We start from the raw sequence: 20,248 nt of genomic DNA on the forward strand, positions 1-20,248 counted from the left end.
CGCAAGGACGCGCCGTTCCTCTCGATCCGGACGGGCATCGGCAAGCCGAGCCGTTCGGACGAAGAACACACCCCCACTGGGGCAAAGGGCACCACCAACGAGCCGTTTGACGGCGGCGCGTTCACCCTAGAGGTGCTCGCGCACGCCGGCAAAGGGGTCAGCGGGGGCGCCGCATCTGGAAACTGCCGTCGCTCACGTGAAGGGGAGCAGAGGAGGCTCTGCTCGCGTTGCTCGCGTCTCTCTCGCGCTGGGGCGGTGGTGGATGGAAAGAAGAGAGGGAAGGGGAACGGCTCGCGTGGCGCAGTGGCCCTCGCCGGCGTCCACGGCGGCCGGAGCGGCCCATCAGGGCGCTGCCCTTTTTTCCTCGACAGAGACGGAAAAGAAGAGAAAGAAGAAGGGAAAGGGGAAAGGAAGACAAGGTGGCCAGGCTCGCGCGGCGCGGTAGTGGACTCCGTCGCCGGCGGCCGGCATGAAGGCTCGCGCGAGCGAGAGGATGAGCGCCGCGCGGGAGGAGAAAATGGACTAGGGTTCAGCCCCAGTCGACCGGCGCAGCTGGTTTTGATCCAGCGAATGGCGCGCTGGACCGTCAGATCGGATCCGACGGTCACGACGCCAACCCTAGCTGGCTGCGGGCCTCTGGGCCGAAAGAAGAAACAGGCCGGCTCGCGCGCGCGCTGGGCTGCTGCCGCTGGGCCGAAAGGGAGGCCACAACCGCGGGCTGGGCCGAAATGCAACGCGGCTGAGCTGCCCGCTTTTCCGCGTTTTAATAGTTTTTGTCCAGTTTTTTGACAAATTTCATACAGTTTGGCTATACAAAATTATTCAAAGAAAAAAATTTCATTTAGAAAATAAAAAAGTAAAAGAAAAGTTTATGTAAAGAAGCGTAAATAATTAATAGTGCTCTTTTACAAAGAAAGTAACAGTTTTAACCTCCAATTAAATTGGAACCAACAGGAAAATTTAATTGGAAGAACGGTTTTTGAGAAGTTTTTTCACTTGTGGGTGAAATCAGATTCAGATAGCTTCTGCTATGACAGTAGAAGTATATTTGATTAAAGTTTAATTATGGTATTGTTATTTTCTGACAACGTTGAAGATGACAATATTATAATTCAATGAGTCTTATAGTTAAAAGTTGAAATCTCTGATAAGTTTTGTATCAAAGTGACCAATTTTTGAAGCATTTGATAAAGAGTGAGAAATGTATATTGTTAGTTTTTCGCTGCAATAAAGTTGATGATGATGATTATTTCTTAGCAAAGTTGTTTAATAGAAATACTATCATCACATTGTTTATGAGTTATATGCATTATTTCCATTTTCGCCCAACGGTGATATGGAATTAATGTAGAAGAATGAGTTTTATTCTAATTCTACCACAACGGTGATTTAGAGTATAAAAAGGAAGTTTTACAAAAGTTTAATGTGCATATTTTTTTAACCAGACCAACGTTGGGTTATTTTTATGCTCATTATTGTTGATTATTGGCTATGTTTTCTCAGACTAAAAGTTTTCCATGCTTTCATTTGTGAAAGCAAATGGCTAGGTACTTGTGACCCGAAAGATGACCAGGAAAGGTCATAACATGAGGGAGTATGTTCTCACTAAAGAATGGCTTCAAAAGAAAAGAATTCTTGGATATTAATCCAAGAGAAGAAAACAAATAGATCATTGAGAGTCTTGGTTGACGAATGTCTTTCATGTATTCTACATGAAGAAGATTTTTCAGTCAACATGATTTGAGATGAAACAAGCAACATGCATGTTTAATTTGACCAACGTCGGATTAAGCATGTGTGTCAAAGAGCGTTTCGGATTTATTTCTGAATTTGATGATAGCATATGCAGTCAAAAGAGCCAATTCTGGCATTTATGTTCCTTACAGGGAATTACCCGCATAGCGGGAAAAGAGGATTATGATAAAACCCGCATGGCGGGGAAAGTCTGGGAAAAAACCTGCATAACTGGGTAAAGTTGACATAGTATTATGTCAAAAATCCTATACCTCAGGAGAAATTTTGGCTAAGACTTATCCTGTGTGACAGGAGAAAGATATGATGACTCATGTGCGTTTAATGTGTCCCACTCTGGGAGAAAAGTATGGAGTAGCTATTATGCTTTCCTAGTATCGACCGTACACCTTATGTGCAACGGTCATTAAGCGCTCAATAAATCCGAAGAGAATAAAAGTTACAGACGAACCTAAAGATAAGAATGATATGCAAGTGTGACTTGCAAAAGTACTAATGATAAAGAACTATTTTGAGTTTCCGAAATGGAATGAGGAATAAGGAAAGAGTACTCCCATACCGTTAACAGATAACTTCATTACATATGAAGTAATCAGATACATGAAGTAGATACTCAAAGTTTCCTCATTCACAAGAGTTGTGAATGGTTTTTCAAAATTGTGGCAGAAAAGTTCTTGCCACATTTCGAGGGGGAGAAAGAAATATGAGATATCCATTAATGAAGAATGTGATCATCTGGGGGAGTACGACGATCATAATAATACCCCTAAAGAACAAAGAAATATGAGATATCCATTAATGAAGAATGTGATCATCTGGGGGAGTATGACGATCATAATAATACCCCTAAAGAAAAGAAATAGATGTATTCCTGGATCTTTTACAGTTCCGAAAGCAGACTAAGGAATACTAAGACGGTGCTTAAAGTGCCATAAAGAAGAAAGTTTTAACAGAATAAACCCAAATAATAAAGTTTAAAGATACCCCATTTTAGTGAAGATGGAGTAAATCTGGGGGAGCATGGTATGAAAATACCAAAGACTATAGAATTAATTTGCCTCTTGGCAATGACAGAGCAACAACAGCCCCATATGAAAGAAGTGCTAGTACCTGAGACACAGATGGTCTTAAGGAATGAGAAAATCAGATACTTCTGATTACTATAAAGTCTATGTTAGTGAAATTCAAATGGAGGTTGATCCCACCTCATTTAAAGCGCTCAATCGAGTTTTGAGACTCATAAGTAATTTCCAATGGAGCCAAAAAACTAGGCAAAGGGTCTACAAGGTCAATGTGACTCCAAAGAAAATATGTAAAGGTGTAAAGCACGACTTAAATTGAAATTTTTGTGCATGATCTGAGTTACATCAGATGAAAGTAAAGAACACAAGGGATACTGCTTCAAGAAGTCTTTTATGGACTAGAGCAAGTCTCTAGACAGTGGCATTTAAAGTTAAAAGAATCATATGTTATTTTGGGTTAAAGAAAATGAGAGGACAATTGTATTCATGCAAAGTTATAGAATGGGAAATTCAGTTCCTAACCATGTGCATGTGGATGACGTCACTTACTAGTGGTCATGTCAATCTACTGCAGGAGAAGAAAAGGAGTTCTTGTTCTCCAAGTTCAAGAGAATGTTCTCCTTAGAGTGCCTCTCGTTATAAGTATCGAGATTCGCGAAGAAAGGAATAAAAGGGGGTATTAGGGATGTCGAATGGACATGCTAAGAAAGGTCTCTAAAGTATGCATGTGAGAAAACCTACGTCTGTTCTTATAGTAAAGGGTAATGATTTTGGGAACTTTAGTGTTCCAAGAGTCAATGTGAAATAGACCAAATGAATATGGTACCATATGCTTCAGCTGTTGGAAGCTTTATGAATGCAAAAAGTGTAACATTACCGTGACATAGTTCACATATCCGGGTTGTTTTGGCAATGTCCAGTACATATTTAAATTGATGGAATGGAGTCAAAGATATCGGCCTCATGCTGAAAGAAACAAGTGCTCTCAAAAGGTTGTGAGTAGATAAAAACTTGTGAAATGTACAGCAAAATCCACAATTGTCGTTGACCTTCACATTAGGAGTTTTTGTGTGGAAGAACTCTATAGAATGAATCATTTATCATCAATATGATGCAAATATAAAGTATAGCATGATATGAGGCTGAGGGACAGGCAAAATCGTTATGGAAACCTGTACCCCGAATTGATAATGGTTGACAACAGCGATAACCATTTTAAGTTTTTCGCTCCTATGACGACGAGTCAAGTGTTGATGCCAAACACACTGACACAGAGTTATGTGTTGTAAAGGAGAAAGTCCGGAATCATGTAAAAATGCTTGAAGCATAAAAGCAACAGACAAGTGTTTGCAGATCTGCTTATTAAAGGCTTGCCGCCCAGTGTGTTCGGAGAACACTCAGTCGACATGGGTTTTATGGTACAGTCTAAAATTTCCGGACAATAAAAGGGCCCAAGGTTAAAGAATCTGTTTCAAAACAGAGGAGTGTGTTGTAGGTGTTGATTCTATCGGGAATGAACCGTGATGATGAGACATGCTCTACATGCAAATCTGTGATGGAACGAGTACTTTGAAAAGAGTTATTTCAAAGTATAAAGTTAAAAGTATAATGATGAGATCAAGGGGGAGAATGTTAGGTTGATCTCTCCACCAATGGGCCCAACGTCTCGTTGGGCCCTTGACCCATGCCCTGATCGGGGGCGTCCAACCCAAGCAAGGCTGGTGGGTCCCTATGGCGCAGTGCTATAAAGAGGAGGTGGGGACCAGGGGCACAGGGTACGAGGTTCGTCACCGCCACTGTTCCCCCACTCCTAACCCTATCCGATCCAGAGGGAGGCACTGAAGCGATGGGAAGCTCCACCGCCGCCACTCACGCACTCTCTGCCATCACCGCCGTAGCCATCCACCATGGCCAACGGCGGGAGCTCCTCAGGCCAAGAAAAAGGTAATACCTATCACTACTGTTGCCGGAATCCTAGCCTACACGATCCAAAGCAACCTATCAGGAGAGTTCGTAACTTAAATTTTTTCAGTAAGGAGCGCATTGAGTGTGTTCAGCTCTTGATATCTGATGATGACTTTCTAATGGGTGTGATCGATAACCATGTAGGCCAGTGCACAAGTTTGTTGAGTGCACACACTTCTACCTCCCGGGGAATTCCAACGAACTTCCATCAGCTGCTCCACAATGCTGTAATGAACTTTTCGTGCTATGTTTCAGTTTCTTATCCAACCATGTTTTTGCAATGCTACTGGTTCATTTTTTTGATGATAACTAAGTGTGCGTTTGCAACTGACTGACATCGAGCGCGCATTGAAAAGCAGTTTCATAAGCAGCTACCTGCGTGCGATTACATTAGTCATCTATATGCTGAACATCATATTGACACCATTCTCATCACATTTATGACTTCATGCATCATAGTAACATGCCTCTTTGTGTTTACATTGTCAATTGGTGTTTCGTTGTAGGGAATATCGACCACAAGGAACCTTCTTGCTGCAGATAATTCTATGGTTCCCATTTCTTCTCCGTTGACAACTCCACTAGGGGATGCAGAAGAGACCAACAAAAAGGGAGCAGTAGTTAAGCGACTGAAAGTCCAAGCCATCAAGAAGGATATCAAGCAGGTAAGCCGTAAGCAAGAGCTTAGTAGTAGTTGTATTCCTCCAAGGCTTCAAATATCCTAAAATGTTTGATCAAAGACATGTCTTGAGTTCTGTGACAGCCATTTATAGTATGCATTTTCCTGAAAACTTCCCTTCGCTGTGTTGTTTTGTCAAAATACATATAGTTCACGAAAGTGTTCATATGTTTGGTATGTCGCAAACAACAAATCAGTATGCAGATTATCATGGCAACTGTTAGATTTGTGTTCCTGAGATTTGGAATGGTTACATGGCAAAACACGTGGAAACCTTTTAATGCATATATGCCTGTTTTTAATAAAAAGTAACTTGTTTCTTAACATCAATTTAAAAATGTGTTTGTAGCTTTTAGTCATTGGTTAGTTTATATATTGGTTGAAAACCATTCGCTTATCTCACGCCACTGGAATAATGAGCATGTAGAGAGATTAAGGCAGCCTAACAGACTTCCTGAACTGGTGTACTGCTAATAATCTTTTACTAGTGCCATCATGAGATATTTCATGTCTCTAATTTGTCTGAATCTTCCTGGCTATTGTAGAGCCCCAAGAAGGTGAATCTGGTAGCCAAGCTGGTTCGAGGAATGCGTGTTGAAGATGCACTTTTGCAGCTGCAAGTGACAGTTAAAAGGGCGGCAAAAACTCTGTACCAGGTTTGCTAATTCGGTCAATCTTACCTACTCAAGTAACTCTGCAGCTTCCGGTGATAGGCCGAGAGTCTCTGTCTATATTTTACATGAGAACTTCTTCCTACCAATCTTTGCAGGTGATCCATTCTGCTCGTGCCAACGCAGCTCACAACCACGGATTGGATTCTGATAAACTTATCGTGGGTAAGTTTGCAACCGAGCACACACATTTACACCTGAATCTGCAATAAATTCAATCTCATACCGTTCATCTCCCTTATTCCTGAACATTGCAGAGGGGGCTTTTGTGGGGAGAGGACTTTACCTTAAGAGGCTGTCTTACCATGCCAAAGGGAGGTGCGGCGTCAGGGAGAGACCTAGGTGCAGACTGACGGTGGTGGTTAGAGAAGCAACGGCCGAGGAAGAGGCAAAGATCGCTAAACTGAGAGTTAGCAACCACAAAAAGCTAACCCGGAAGGAGAAGCAGCTCATGCCGCACCGGCTTATTGAGGTTAGCCCCAGGTGGTCTTGGAAAAGGAAGGAGGAGGAGGCTGACGCCACAGTGTAGGAGTTCCTGTTTGCAGGATCTGTCTTTCTTCACTGGCGTGCACCGCGAGAGTTCTGAAGAACAACCGAGGATATTTCATCTGTTGAGATTTAATTACTCAAGAACGACCGTGGCTCCCATGAGAAAGAATTCATGCTCTCATTTGTCGGACCAGTTTTTATTTTTTGTTCTGTTTGTGTCGTCTGTATGAAATCTTTCAAGTCATTTAGCACTGTGACCGTGTTGTGGCACCGCTGGCGAATTGTAGGTAACAATGAATAAATTTACGTCTGATGTGTTGTTCAGCATGTCTGTTTAATAGATGCCGACCATCTGCATTTTATCATCTTCGAAGTTGATACTACTATCTTTGTACTTGTTTGACATTGGCACTTGCATGGTGTGATATTTACTGGTTTATTAGAGCAGACCAAACTACGGCTTTCAGATTCTGATCAATTGGTTCGTCCGTTTTCTCCCGACACAACAACACTGATGGTCTGATACATCCATCATGCACATACAGCATCACCCTTGACGCACTCTGTTAGCCCCAGTTACATTTACAGAACGGCACATTACAAGTGATAGTACTATAGCCACGTACTGTACTGTACTGTACATAATGGCCAGCGGAAATCCCAAACCAGACATCATATAGATTGCACACGTTGGAAGATGCATCCATACCGCCGGGCGCCGGCGCGCACCATCACCCGAATATGTCGCTGCTCACCGGGGCTCTGAACACCGTTGGCTCCTGCTCCATCACCTTCACCACCTCCGGCGCCGCGTGGACGTACACCACCCAGTCCCCGCCCCCGCGCGCGCTCGGCATCGGCATCACGTACCCGGCACCGCCGGGCCACGGGAAGTGGTACGACGCAAACGCCGGACGGCCCCACCCGAAGTCCACCTCGCCGAACGGGAGCCTCAGCCCCGACGACACCACGCACGAGGCCGTCTCCCCCTCGCTGCCGTCGTCGTCGCCGCCGCCTATGTAAGCCCTCGCCACCGTGGGCTCGGGTCGCTGCGCCTCCACCCAGTCGACCAGCCCCTGGAAATGCTCGCCCGTCGCCGCCTCCGCCACCCATCGGTGCACGTCGTCCGCGACGTCCGCGAGCGCCATGTCGCGCAGGTCGGCGGCGCCGAACGCGCCGTAGGGGATGGTCAGCACGTTGCCAAAGTAGGGCCTCATGGCGCCGTCGGGGCGCAAGCGGCCGCGCCCGTCGACGACGACGCCCATGCAGCACGAGTCCTGCCGCGGCGTCGCTGCCCTGGAGTAGAGCTGCCACAGGTGGGCCGTGAACGCCTCGAGTTTGGTGCGCCCTGGCCCCGCCGAGGCCTGCAGCGCGGCGACGTCGGCCGCGGCCACGTGGTAGATGCGGTTGAAAGCTGTGGGTGGTGCCGCTGTGGCTGGTGGCGGTGGCACGAGGCTGACGGGGACGAAGAGGCGGTCGGCGAGGGTGCCCGCGGTGCACGACGGAGGCGGGCTGCTCGGCGCGAGGAATGAACGGTTGAAGGACGGGGGCAGCGGGATGGAGGTGCCCCGGGCCGCGGCGGCCCACGCGACGAGGAACATGTTGAAGGAGTAGGCGTCGCAGACGCGGTGGTCGAAGGTGCACCCCACGACGGCGCCGCCGCACTTAAACTTGGTCACCTGCATGCATGAGTAGTGCCTTGTTGACTTGTTGTGAACTTTACAACATACCAGTACTACTCCTGCTTAGAATGATTTTACTTCACTGAGGTCCATACTTATGATTGTAAAAAAAATTCATTTACTATTGTACTACCTTTGTCTATCTTTGAACTATCTGTAACTATTAGTACCCCAGTCAAAAAATTCTGACTTTTGTGTGCTAATATATACGAACATATTTATATAGTGTTAAAAGTGAAATATAGGTACCTAATTGAGCTGTACATTTTGTTTAAGTGTGTATATGTTCATGTCAGTGTACGTTCGGATCTAACCATGACGTACATGGATAATCGCTGTCATGCGGGTTTAGGTAACACAAGATGCAGTTGGAGGTGGTCAGGTCGACAGGATGGAAGCAGTTGACCAGCACATGGATTTAATTGAACACTAGGTACTCTCGGTAACAGCTCCACGTGGCGAGGTGATGACGGCGCCCGTATGTACGAACGCTAGCTAGACGTACGTACACCAGCAAACAAACACGATGCATGAAGCATGTACGTATGGCAATGATCCGATCGAACCTGCACGCTCATGACCCCGGACTTCTTCTTGGGCACCAGCCTCTCGACGCTCTCGTCCGGCAGGCCGAGCCGCAGCTCCCGCAGCTCGACGCCGTCCGCGGCCGCCTCCGCGAAGTCCACGCCGCGGCCGCTGCACAGCAGCTCCGGCTCCCCCGCGGCGTTGGCCACGACCTCGCCGGCGAGCGGGTAGTACGCCACCAGCACCTTGGCCAGCGCCGCCTTCAGGGTCGACGCGGGGAGGCTACCTGTACCAGCTGCCGCGTAGTCGTCGCCGGCGGCGTAGCAGAAGAAGACGCTGACGTCGATGGGGGGTAGGATGAGGTCGAGGTTGGAGAGCGGCAGGCGGTGCTCCTGCAGCGGCAGCGCCGGCACCACGGTGGACGTGAACGTCAACGTCACGGCCACCTCGTCGCCGCCGTGGCATTTGGCGGTGGCCTCACTCCCATCGTAGTGGACCATGGTGCGCGAGCGTGTGTGGTTAATTGTGTGAGCTGCCGAAGAGGGAGCTGTGTGCTTCGTTTGAGCGAGTGTGTGTGATCGATGGGTGAACCGGCAAGCGGTTATTTATAGGAGGCTAAGGTGCATAAAGAATTATGAAGTGCCAATTAAAGAGACGCTCCATTATTGCAGCTCCCTGCATGACACACATGTCAGACCTAATGTTCAGTTTAAGAAAACCGAGCCGTGTTCAACGAGAAATCAGCCATTTTGAGAAAAATCGGCTCGTGTTCTAACGAGAAATATATACTAATACGATTAGCAAAGTTGACCCTTATCTAGTGGGAGTTTTTCTCACGATACAGTACGGATACATGTCGACTCATGCTTTGTTTTAGTCACACCATGTTCTCTACTGAAGTTGATGCAAGACAACACGTTAAAATCATCAACAAGTGGAGTAGAAAACACAGGCAACTACTCATTGCCGTGAAACTAGTCGATTTAGCTACACTTCAGTCGACTGATGTAACTTTGGGTCAGTCGATTTTCGGAGGAGGGATGGGTGGGGTGGGGTGGGGTGGGGTGGGGGGGGGGGGCTCGCCGGAGGGGAGGAAGAACCAGCCGCAGCGGGGAGGGGGGCTCGTCGGAGAGGCTACCCCAGTGTCTATCTTAGGATTTAGGGTGGGGGCGGTGGTGGGGCGCGGTGGCGGGGCGGTGGTGTGGGGATTCGCCGGAGAAAAATCCAGTCACGGGCGGGGCTAGAGGGATGGCCGGGGCGGCGGCTAGACCGGCGATGGGGGGCGGTTCTGGGGAGGGCGGCGAGGCGGTCGCGAGAGCGCCACCGGCCGCAGGTGGCGGTGGCCGGCGGCACGTTTGGCGGTCAGGGAAATGAGGAAGAAAAAGATATAGCTGCCACACGATTTTAATCCAACGGCCCATGAATCGACTGACCCTAACTGAAAAATTCAGTCGACTGAACTGTAGCCTCTCCCGAAACTAGTAAATGGACGTGGGGCGTATTCCCATCTTAGAGCATCATTATCGTCATTGGGAGACCGACCATGTCGTGACCTAGATCTGGCCGCTGCCAAAACACACCGGCGTGAACCGACCTGCAGCATCCACCACATCCCCGGGACGGTGGAGGTTCACGGGCGTAGGGTTATCGACCGTGGAGGTTCATGGTGACGATGTACGAATAGTCACCGAGTCGATCTTGTAGATGAGCACTACGAGGGTGCCTGGGAACCCCTGCTCTACGTTGTAGCCAATGCTTGTGCCAGCACCATCGTAGCCAACGACTCTACTTCATCAGGGGAGATGCAGGTGATAGGGGACAGGGAAGGCTGGCGCCATTGCTGATCCCGTCGAGGAGGAGGAGGAGGGCGAATCGCTCTTCCGTTAATTTTGGGTTGGGTCGGAAGTTCTTTGTTTTTTCCCATCTCCTCACTGGTTACATGTAAATAGATAATACTCATCACAGTATAAACAACAGCGCGGCCATTATAAACTTTGATCTAGCTCGCAGTCTAAGTATTGCAGTACACATGTATATTATACGTAGGACTATGGGATTAGACATCATGTATGTGTAGTGTAGCACACATGTTCCTTCCCAACACCTTCCAGTTCAACCTTAATTAAAGCAACTTAACTACTCCCTAACTTAATTACCTTTCTCAGTCCTCAATGTCAAGACAAAACATGTTGACATGCAGTTAAGCGCTGATTTGACTTTGTTGCTTGACGAGGGTTTAGTCAAATTAAAGCTAACTAATTCTTGCCATACACCATGTCTTTTTGGATATCCCCCTTTTACCTCCTACTTTCTGACCTTGTAACAGCTTCATTTGATTTTTAAAATCTTGTCACATTTTACTCCCTAAGGCATTGACCACTTTTACCTCTATTTTTCTCTCTCAAACTCACAAGGTAGATGCACGCGTCAGGGTGATGTGACAGCTGGTTGGGTAGACAATTCAGCGCCGCACACACCTGCTCGGCATAATTTGACGATATTTCATTGAATTTGCTGGAGTTTGGTTAATTTCAGGGAAGTTGACATGATTTGATACACGCATCGTCCTCAATGAATGCATGCATGAGCTGTCCCCTCGGGCAACTGTCGTGTCATCTCGAAAAGCTGGCCCAACTTGTCAGTTTACAAAAACTGACTGAAATATGTCACAATTCACGGGGAGGCCTTCCGCCGACCGGCGGTGCGTGGAGGGACCGGTGAGGAGATGCCGGATCTCCGCCGGAGTACCGACGGCGACATACGTCTTCGTGGCGAGGTTCCGCTCGGTTCCAGCCAGCCACGAGGTCGGGAAGACGTGGCTTCCGGTGAAAATCGCGCCTAACTGCGGTCTTGGCGGACGATGGCGGCGTCTCAGACGTCGTTCCCTTCTGGAGGCATCGTCGTTGCAGGTCACATCAACCTGATCGGGAAGTTCCGGCGGAAACCCTAGATCTGAGTATACCGGATCGGACGATGACGGTGCCTTCGGTATCGTTCTCCCTCATGGGGGCATCGTTTTGGAGCAAGTGCTGGTTGGAGGGGACAAGAGGAGGAGCGGTGTTTCCTCTGCTTCATTGATGACGACGGATCTCGGCGGCGTGGCGCAGTGGAGACTCGGCGCCTGATGAGCGGAGAAGGACTCGCGCAGGAGGGTGACGCTGCCTGGCGTCGTGGTGGCGTCGGCGGCAGTTAGACCGGGCAAGGTTGATGCAGCAGTACAACTCTGAAGATGGATTGGTGGCAGGTGGCTGCGGCGACCTCATACCCGGCAGGCGTCCTGGTTGAGAAGCACACCAGACTGATGGGTGCCCATACCCGGCAGGCGTCCTGGTTGGGACCTCGAGTCTTAGATGTTAGGTTTGGCTGCGAGGTCTGTTTGGTATTAGGCCAAGACTTTCAGCGCCCCTACATCAACTGGATAGGGATAGCGACATATGTTGCTTAGTTTGGTGGCTTTAGGCTTATTGTTGTATGACTCTGTATGGTCTTGTGTCAATAATTAATAAAATGGCCGTATGCATCGTCTAGATGCAGAGGCCGGGGGTCATCCTCCTTTTCTAAAAAAAAAATATGTCACAATTTACAGCTAAAAGGGAAAATTTTGAAGTTTTTATTTAATAAAAACGGGCATGACTCATGAGGCCACGAGCAAGGGGCAATGTACATTTTCAAGAAAATCAGATCGAAAACTCAGTATGATGTATTTACCAGAATTTTCTAAGTCAGTCCTAAGCAAACGTAGCTAATTTTTATTAAAGTTGTGAAGGTTTCATTGGCGTTGTACAATGGAAGCAATTTTTATGATTTATTCATTTCCTTCTAAGCCTCAAGCATAGAAGGAAAAAACACAAACGTAGCTAATTTGTTCTGAAATTCCTACAAAAAATCCAGTAAACCAAAGTAGACTTTAATGTTTAGGTAAAGTCAAACCGTTCCAATCGAAAATGTGGTTTTTTACAAAATCAATACATTAGTATAATTGGTAAAGTATCCAAGTTTTTATTTTGTCAGTTGAGAGCTAGTCATTTTTTGGGGCGTAGCTAGACAATTTCTTTAACAAAGCAGAAAGTTTATAATGTTGTCACACTGAGAACATTCAGTACAACTCCACAAAAAATACATGTTCATACCATGGAACGTGTACATCACTCATACAGTCATGCAGATGTGAAGCGTATCAATAATTATTACATTTGCAATTTAGATGAATTGTAATGGTACCATTTGTAATGGGTATACTTTCTTTAGGGCAACATACATATACATATGGTTTTTTTTCTTGATAAAGGGCACTTTTATTAACACAATATGTAGCATCAAGCAGATACAACAAATGAGCAACACACGGCCTCTGCATAGCTAAGATGCATACAACCAACTCCAACACTATGCCTATGTCAAACTCGCAATAGGCAGTGGACCGATCCGGAGATTATGCTGCCACCCATGTTGGGTAAAAAACCTTCCTGGGCACCTGCTCAAACAGCAATATGTATGATATACAAGAGCCAAATGTGAATATTTTGTATATTGAAAAGAGTTGAAAATCATTTAAAGCATTTCTTTTTGACAAGTTGTTATTATTACTAAAATATTGTGTGTAGTCAAATATACTCCTGATGAATGGATGGCTCAAATCAAATATTTATGTGGCCTCTTATGAGGTAAGAGGGACATCCCAACATACATAGCAGTTACTGTTTTTTTATAACGAGAAACCAGGCAATTTAAGAAACTGGACTGATATTCTAAGTTTCTACAGTGTGACAACATTAACTGCTATGATCAGAGCAGATTGGATTGAACTATCAGACTATTAGCAACGCCGACAATAATTAGAGCGATTCCTGCCCCCACCAACCCCCCCGGTAGAGTACACATATATACTACATACAGAGTCAAATGAACTTAATCAATAGATAATACGCGAGAGGCATGGCTGAGGAAGTGTCACGATAATACGTCAGACTTTTGCTAAATGCTGGTTGCCTAACGCTCGCGTCTTCACCGCTTACATGCATAGATAATACTCCCCCCGTTCGGAATTACTTGTCTTGAAACTAGATGTATCTAAAATTAAAATACGTCTAGATACATCCATTTCTGCGACAAGTAATTACGAACGGAGCGAGTAGATACGTATAGCACCAAGCTAGAAAAAAATCCTACGATGTCAACTAGTATGTCGTAATGGTGCCATTAAGCAGTGATCAGTATAGAATTCGTTAAGAAATTATAAAAAGGACTGGTGTCAGCTGACACCACTGCCTCTATGAGCTCCGTCGTATAAACAACAGATGAGTCCATTACTGGCTTTGATCTCACAGCAAATGTGTTCACAACTTCACATTCATTATTTTGGGTGTTTTCTCGGTGACTTCGAATTTCATTACTGGTAAGTGGCAAAGTATCAATTTCCTTTTTGTGTAGCCGCAAACCGTAGTCCTACGGTAATTTCCATTGATATAAACAGTAGTATTTACAACAAAGAGAAACATAAAATGGGAAAATAAAGAAAAGACTATCCAATGCTGGCTCTAGCTAGGCAACATCAAACTGATTAAGATTTGTCTCTGACCTTAGAGGTTGGAATCAATCCATTCTTTGAGGGCACTTAAATGCTTCTGCTTGATTCTGTGTTCCAAGAGAGCAAGCTCTTGGCTAAGCAAGTATTTTCCAAGTGTTTAAGCAATGAGCTTCTCTTCTAAAAACTTTGCGATTCCTTCGAATCCAAATGTTCCAACAGCCAAGTACCAATGGCGGGAGCAAAGTCAAGCCTGCCATTGATAAGAGACTCCTCTGTCACTAGTATTTGGGTATATTACCAGTGACATGTGTCATAGTAGCCCCATCAATGGTAGCTACGGTAAACAAATATGGAGTAGTGGATCATGCGATTAAACTTGCTCATGTATTCCTGCAAAAATAAAACGAAAAAGATACTTTTCCACGTTTTCCTCCCCAACACCTTCCAGTCCAACCTTAAAGCAGCTTAGCTAGGTAGTAGCTACTGTAACGCTCCAATTTATAGCTTCTCCCCGTAGGTTCTCAGTCCTCATTTTGAAGACAAAACATGCATTGCATGCAGTTAATGATTGGCTTTGCTGTTAAACGAGACTTGCCATACTATTAAACCATATCTGTGTTTCTACATTCCCTTTTACCTCCTGCTTTTTGACCTTGTGCCAACTGACTAATATTAATATGTCAACTGGCTACTCCATCCCCACTAAGAAAATGGTCGCCTTACTCCCTGGTTGTGATACTATGATCACTTTTACCCCTACTTTTTTTAAACTCACAAGGTAGACCCACGTGTCAGGGTGACTGTCAGCTGATTGTGTAGACAACTCAACACCCCACGCAGGTTTGGGGGAACTTGACATGATATGGTAGCTAACAACTCATCAGATATGTATTCACTGATGGTGACAAACCCATCATAATCTCACACAATTTCATACAGTATATTTGGCAGAGTTTGGGGAAGTTGACATGATATCATAGGTTTGTCATCATCAATGAATACGTATGTGAGTTGTTAGCTACCATGTCATCATCCTCACTAGTTGGCCCAGTTGTATATTTGGAAAAATTTGGGTGTATATATTCTGCAATGTCGCCACTGAAGAGGAAAAAACTTGTTTAACTTTCAAATTTATGGAACAATAATCCTGCATCTACGGGCAATCTACTTAACCCTACGTAACCTGGCTAACTAATCACCCCCCCCCCCCCACCCCCAAGTTGTTAGTTACCATGTCATCCTCACAAGTTTGCCTGCCATGTCAATTTCAAAATAAAATAAAATTGGGTGCGTATGTCACAATGTCACCGCCGAGGTAAAATATTCTAAATCTTTTGAATGCCGTAAAAAGTGTCACAAGGTCACAAACTAAGGATAAAAAGTGGAACATACATTTTTTAACAAGAAAATCAGATCCGAAACTCAACATGCTACTCCATATGCATCACACATACGCAGTTACTCCAAAGTCGAAGCATCAGTTCAGTTTCATTAGTTAGAACTGTTGATTAATGGTCATATAGTAATATAATATCAGTAAAACTGGCGCATACGAATGGCTCTATTCAATATAATTCGGGTAGGAACCTCTCTCTACCTTGGGGCCGGCCGTTCGATTATTTTTTTTTGTCAGAACCGATCCATGCATACGTATGCATGCATGGCTAGACACCCGACCAAACTATGCATGCATGGCTAGACACACGAGGCTCCGGTCGAGCTATTCTCTTACCTACTAATGAAGCAGACATGAACAGATTGAAGCCAAGAACGATCGATGCTGCGTACATGGTCAAAAGGAAGAGAATAAAAGCTCCCAGCCAAGAGATGAAGTTAACTAGAAGCAAACCGTGCACATATGCACTAGCTACTCATCTGGCTAGCTACTTAAGGAGTGAGTTGTTCTAATCTAACTTCTAATAGTTCGTGAGATAATCTCTCTGGTTGCAACAGAAGGGTATATACTAGTACAAGTAAGTAACCAACACAGCACAACTAATATATCTACAATTAGTACATGACACGCAAGTGTTAGGTTCAGCGGGACATCGGCATGGAAAGGGGGGGTTTGCTAGCTCAACACCCACACACTTCTTTAATCTAACCCTCACCAGGCCGGTTGGTCGGAACTGGCGCAAAGTGATCAAGCTAAACTACTCTTCTTGAGACCAGTGGGCACTCTCATCAGTGGCCAATAGCATGAATGCATGCAGCAGTCTCGCTTGCACTGACCAACTATTGCCGGCCGTACGTAGGTGATGCTACGTGGTGGCGAGTGTAGGCGTGACCATTGTGTAAACTAAAGCATGCATCTATCGGATCATATTCATATCTGCCGTCCATATATGTACTGTCCAAATGGCAAAGTTGGCTAACTATCTAGCGCAGGTAAGAAACTGCGGAAAAAGCCAGGGCCGTCAGGCCCCGGGCGTACGGTGATGATGCACAGACAAGTGCGCTTAGAGGATCTACGGCCGCGGTTATCAAATCCGGCACCCTATAAGTCAGCACGTCCGCGAATAGTGACCGGTTAGTTCTCGAATTCTCTCGCGCACATTAGCATACCTCATATCCGGCATGCTATATTCATACTATACATGCAACATGATGAAATACTCTACGTGATCAAACAACAAACAACGAAATCAAAATCAAACGGATAACAAAATGCACATAAATCCACTTTACATTATTCAAAAGATCACCACAGTTCATCCACGGACAAATTCTAAACTTAAAAAACTAAAGAACGATAATAAACGGAGGAGGAGTGGGATCATCACTTCCTCGTCGGCCCTTTGCCCTTTCGATCACCGGCGCAGTTGTAGGCGTCCGCAGCGGGTGGTGGATCTTGGTCGTCGTCTTCGAAGGAGCCGTGGTCGTCGCCGTCGTCGGACGAGGAGTCGGAGATGACAATGAGACCCTTCTTCCGCCAGACGGCCTTGTCCTGCTGGCGCTTCAGCTTCGCCACCCGAGTCCCCTCTGCCGCTGCCTCTGTTGCCTCATGCTCCGACTGCTCAATGGCAAGCTAGAGCGCCTTCGCGTTCTTCCTCCGTAGCCGGCGAGCGTCCGTCTCCACCGTTGTTAGCGACTGGCGGTAGATCCAAACGAGGAGCCGTTCGTCCTCGTTGGGCTCTGCCGGCAACCCGCGGCGGCGGCGCACGGATTGCTCTGTCGCGTCCCTCTCCCTTGCCTGCTGCCTCTCGCGGCGGGCGGCGGCGCACGGATTGCTTTGTCGCATACCTCTCCCTTGCCTGCTGCCTCTCACGGTAGGCGGCGTCTCCGATTCCGGCATGCGCATCCGGACCGGCAGTGGAAGGGGACGGGGGGGGGGAGGAGCCAGCTCCAGCATCCGCTTTGCGTCGGCGCATGAGCGGCGACGGGGCAGATTCGGAGCTGCCCCCCTGTGTCGACCTTCGGTCGCTCCAGCGCAATGCGGAGGGCCAGCTCCTCATCAATGTCGAGGTCGGAGTCGGAGCAGCCGCCGGAGCTAGACGTCATCATCGGAGTCATTGGATCCGATCCAAATCGAAAAGAGAAGAAGAAGCGATGGAGCGAGAGAGAAGAGTGAAGTGAGTTAGGGTTGCAGATTGGGGTTTTTTGTGGGGACGGAGTGGGGTCAGTAGTGGCCGGGCTGACATGACGGACGCGCCCGAGCAGCCCCATATTTGTCCTACATTTTGGCTGAATATGAGGGACGCCGGACAGCTCAGACATTTGAGACCGGTCAGGTTTTCTTTAACCGGTCTGCCCGCCCAAGCGTTTCACACCGATTTAAGGCGTCCGGGTGCAGATGCTCTTATACAAAATTCCCTTGCCTTAAGATCAGCAGAGATGCTAAGATTCCCTTACCTTACGATCAGTACAGATGCTAAGATTCCGTTGAGAGACCTTATGGAAATCATAATCATATTATGTCATGTTCACATGATACACGACATACGCATGCGTCCATGAAGTATTTATCTCGCACTATACAGTATCTCGTGATACGGATCCAGGGGAACAAAGCTCATACCATGTTGCGTTCACACGGTACACGACATGCATGTGGTATTTGGCTAATTTTTTTTAAATAATACATTTTTTTTATTAATTTGCACAAATATTACGCTGAAAAAATAATTTGCACAAATAATACACCCTTCTTGTCCGCAAACAAAGCAAACTAGAAACCTGCTTTTGCTGAAGACAGTGCTCAATGAGAGGAGGTGGTCAAGTATTAGTTAAGGGATATCAGGAAGGAGGTCGAAGAAAGGGGAAAGAGCTTCATCGTCGATTAGCAATTGAAAGTAGGGGAAACTATGATTCTATCGAATGTGCGTATCCATTGGGGCTAGTGAAAGATTGGGCCTAGTCAGCCCACAGCAGGCCGACTGGGCGTACTCGGACAGTAGCAGGCCGACAGCTGGCCCGCCTGCCACTTGTCGCACGCGCATTGGGCAGGCCACGTCGCGGGGTGGGGAGAGGGAGCTGTCGGCGCGGCGGTCACGGGGTGAGCCCCTGTCAGCCTACTGCGGGCCGATCGGCCAGCTGCGGGCCGACAGGGTGCGGCCCCACCTGCAGCACGCCCGGCTCCCTGCGGCTCGAGCATATCTATTCGCTATCCCACTGCCTGCATATCTATTCTTCCTCTGTTCTTTCCTTCTCCCTTCTGTACACGAAAATGCCTTTAATTTCTACACCTAAATGAGCCAGTTTTTTGCGGATTTGACACCGTGAATGGATTCAACTTAGTTAGGGCAGCCAAAAGAGTCCTCGATCTACTGATGGGGTAGCTCGTGGTGGTCGTGGTGAGCATTTTGGTAGCTCGTGGAGGTGAAGGTGGTGGTGGTGAAGTTGGGGCAGTGTGGTGGAGGTGGTGGAGGTGAAGCTCGTTGTTCGTCGTTCTTCGTTGGAGGCGGAGCACCGGCAGTTTGGTGGCCGCCGTTCGTCATTCTTCGTTCGCACCCATGCTTCAAGGGTATATTTTAGCAAACATTTTATTTTTCGTAGGTGCTCCAGTAGTATTTGTTAATATGTTTGGATGTGAAATAAATTAGGTGTGCGATTATTGTTATTTGCCCCGGTAGTATACGTAAATATATTTAGATGTCAACTAATTATTTGTGTAAAAATGTGTAGTTGCTCCGGTAATATTCCGTACTATATGTGGATGTGAAGTATTTAGGAGTGTCAGTATTTGAAGTAGCTCCGGTAAAATCGTAACATAGGTAGTCAAATATTAAAATATGTAAATATTTGTAGTTGCTCCGGCAAATATTTGTAATATACTTGTAGGTGTGTGAATTGTATTAGTTGCTCCGTTAATATTCTGTAATATATATATATAGACATGTCTAATATTTTTTAGTGAATTGTATTTCCTTGTTGAAAAAAAAATAGGTGAGCCGAGATGTCTGATGTAGTGAAGTTCAGATTTTACTATGGTCCTGGTACTGTCCAAACAACCGAGATGGGAGCAGATCTGAGTGAATTTACTCACATAGAGGTGCCATTGAGCGCACCTCAAACATGGTCTGTCAGTCAGTTGAAAGAATGGATTGCGGCAAGTTAAGGTCTTGATACTGAAACACACACCGTCGGTGTTCATGCATTATGGACACGGTCAAGTACAACAATTTACTTTTATTTGAGGCCGATAGAGTGAGACTCCGATTGGGTGCGGTGGTTACAAGGTTGTGAACGAAGGGGATGCAATCCTGTTGCTTTAGTGCTTCCCATCGTGAAGGAGGTCACTGCACATGAAGGCGAGGGTGGCTACGATCCTGGTCATAGCAGTGTAGGGAGGCAGTTATCCATGTCAAATGCTGGAGATGATGGTTACGAACAAGGACAGAGCAGTCAGGTAGAAGGAGGAAATGCTTATGGTTATGAATCAGGGCAGAGTAGTCAGGTACAAGGAGGAAATGCCGATGGTGATTACAATGGCGAGG

General features: G+C 46.5%; 2 protein-coding genes across 2 annotated transcripts; one reads left to right on the top strand and one right to left on the bottom strand.

Moving 5' to 3' along the window:
* The first annotated feature begins 4,681 nt into the window (after positions 1–4,681).
* Positions 4,682–6,618, top strand: LOC123054358 (50S ribosomal protein L22-like). Its single transcript, XM_044478121.1, has 6 exons — positions 4,682–4,718; positions 4,884–4,966; positions 5,246–5,404; positions 5,964–6,074; positions 6,188–6,254; positions 6,347–6,618. Exons 1-6 carry the CDS (start codon positions 4,682–4,684, stop codon positions 6,616–6,618), a joined length of 729 nt encoding a protein of 242 aa, XP_044334056.1.
* Positions 6,619–7,046: 428 nt separating this feature from the next.
* On the bottom strand, positions 7,047–9,338 carry LOC123054356 (coniferyl alcohol acyltransferase). The gene is made up of 2 exons (XM_044478119.1): positions 8,827–9,338; positions 7,047–8,257 (listed from the first exon to the last, which is right to left on the bottom strand). Exons 1-2 carry the CDS (start codon positions 9,283–9,285, stop codon positions 7,310–7,312), a joined length of 1,407 nt encoding a protein of 468 aa, XP_044334054.1. The 5' UTR covers positions 9,286–9,338; the 3' UTR covers positions 7,047–7,309.
* Between the last annotated feature and the right edge of the window lie 10,910 nt (positions 9,339–20,248).

This window comes from Triticum aestivum, chromosome 2D (assembly GCF_018294505.1).
Source record: "Triticum aestivum cultivar Chinese Spring chromosome 2D, IWGSC CS RefSeq v2.1, whole genome shotgun sequence".
Lineage (NCBI taxonomy): Eukaryota > Viridiplantae > Streptophyta > Magnoliopsida > Poales > Poaceae > Triticum > Triticum aestivum.

What these genes read in the sequence shown, in the direction of transcription:
- LOC123054358 (XM_044478121.1), top strand. Translation starts at nt 4,682, where the DNA reads ATGGCCAACGGCGGGAGCTCCTCAGGCCAAGAAAAAG. An exon ending in TCAAGAAGGATATCAAGCAG is followed by an intron (nt 5,405 to 5,963) that starts GTAAGCCGTAAG and finishes TGGCTATTGTAG; the next exon opens with AGCCCCAAGAAGGTGAATCT. An exon ending in TTCTGATAAACTTATCGTGG is followed by an intron (nt 6,255 to 6,346) that starts GTAAGTTTGCAA and finishes TGAACATTGCAG; the next exon opens with AGGGGGCTTTTGTGGGGAGA.
- LOC123054356 (XM_044478119.1), bottom strand. Translation starts at nt 9,285, where the DNA reads ATGGTCCACTACGATGGGAGTGAGGCCACCGCCAAATGCCACGGCGGC. An exon ending in CCGGGGTCATGAGCGTGCAG is followed by an intron (nt 8,258 to 8,826) that starts GTTCGATCGGAT and finishes TCATGCATGCAG; the next exon opens with GTGACCAAGTTTAAGTGCGG.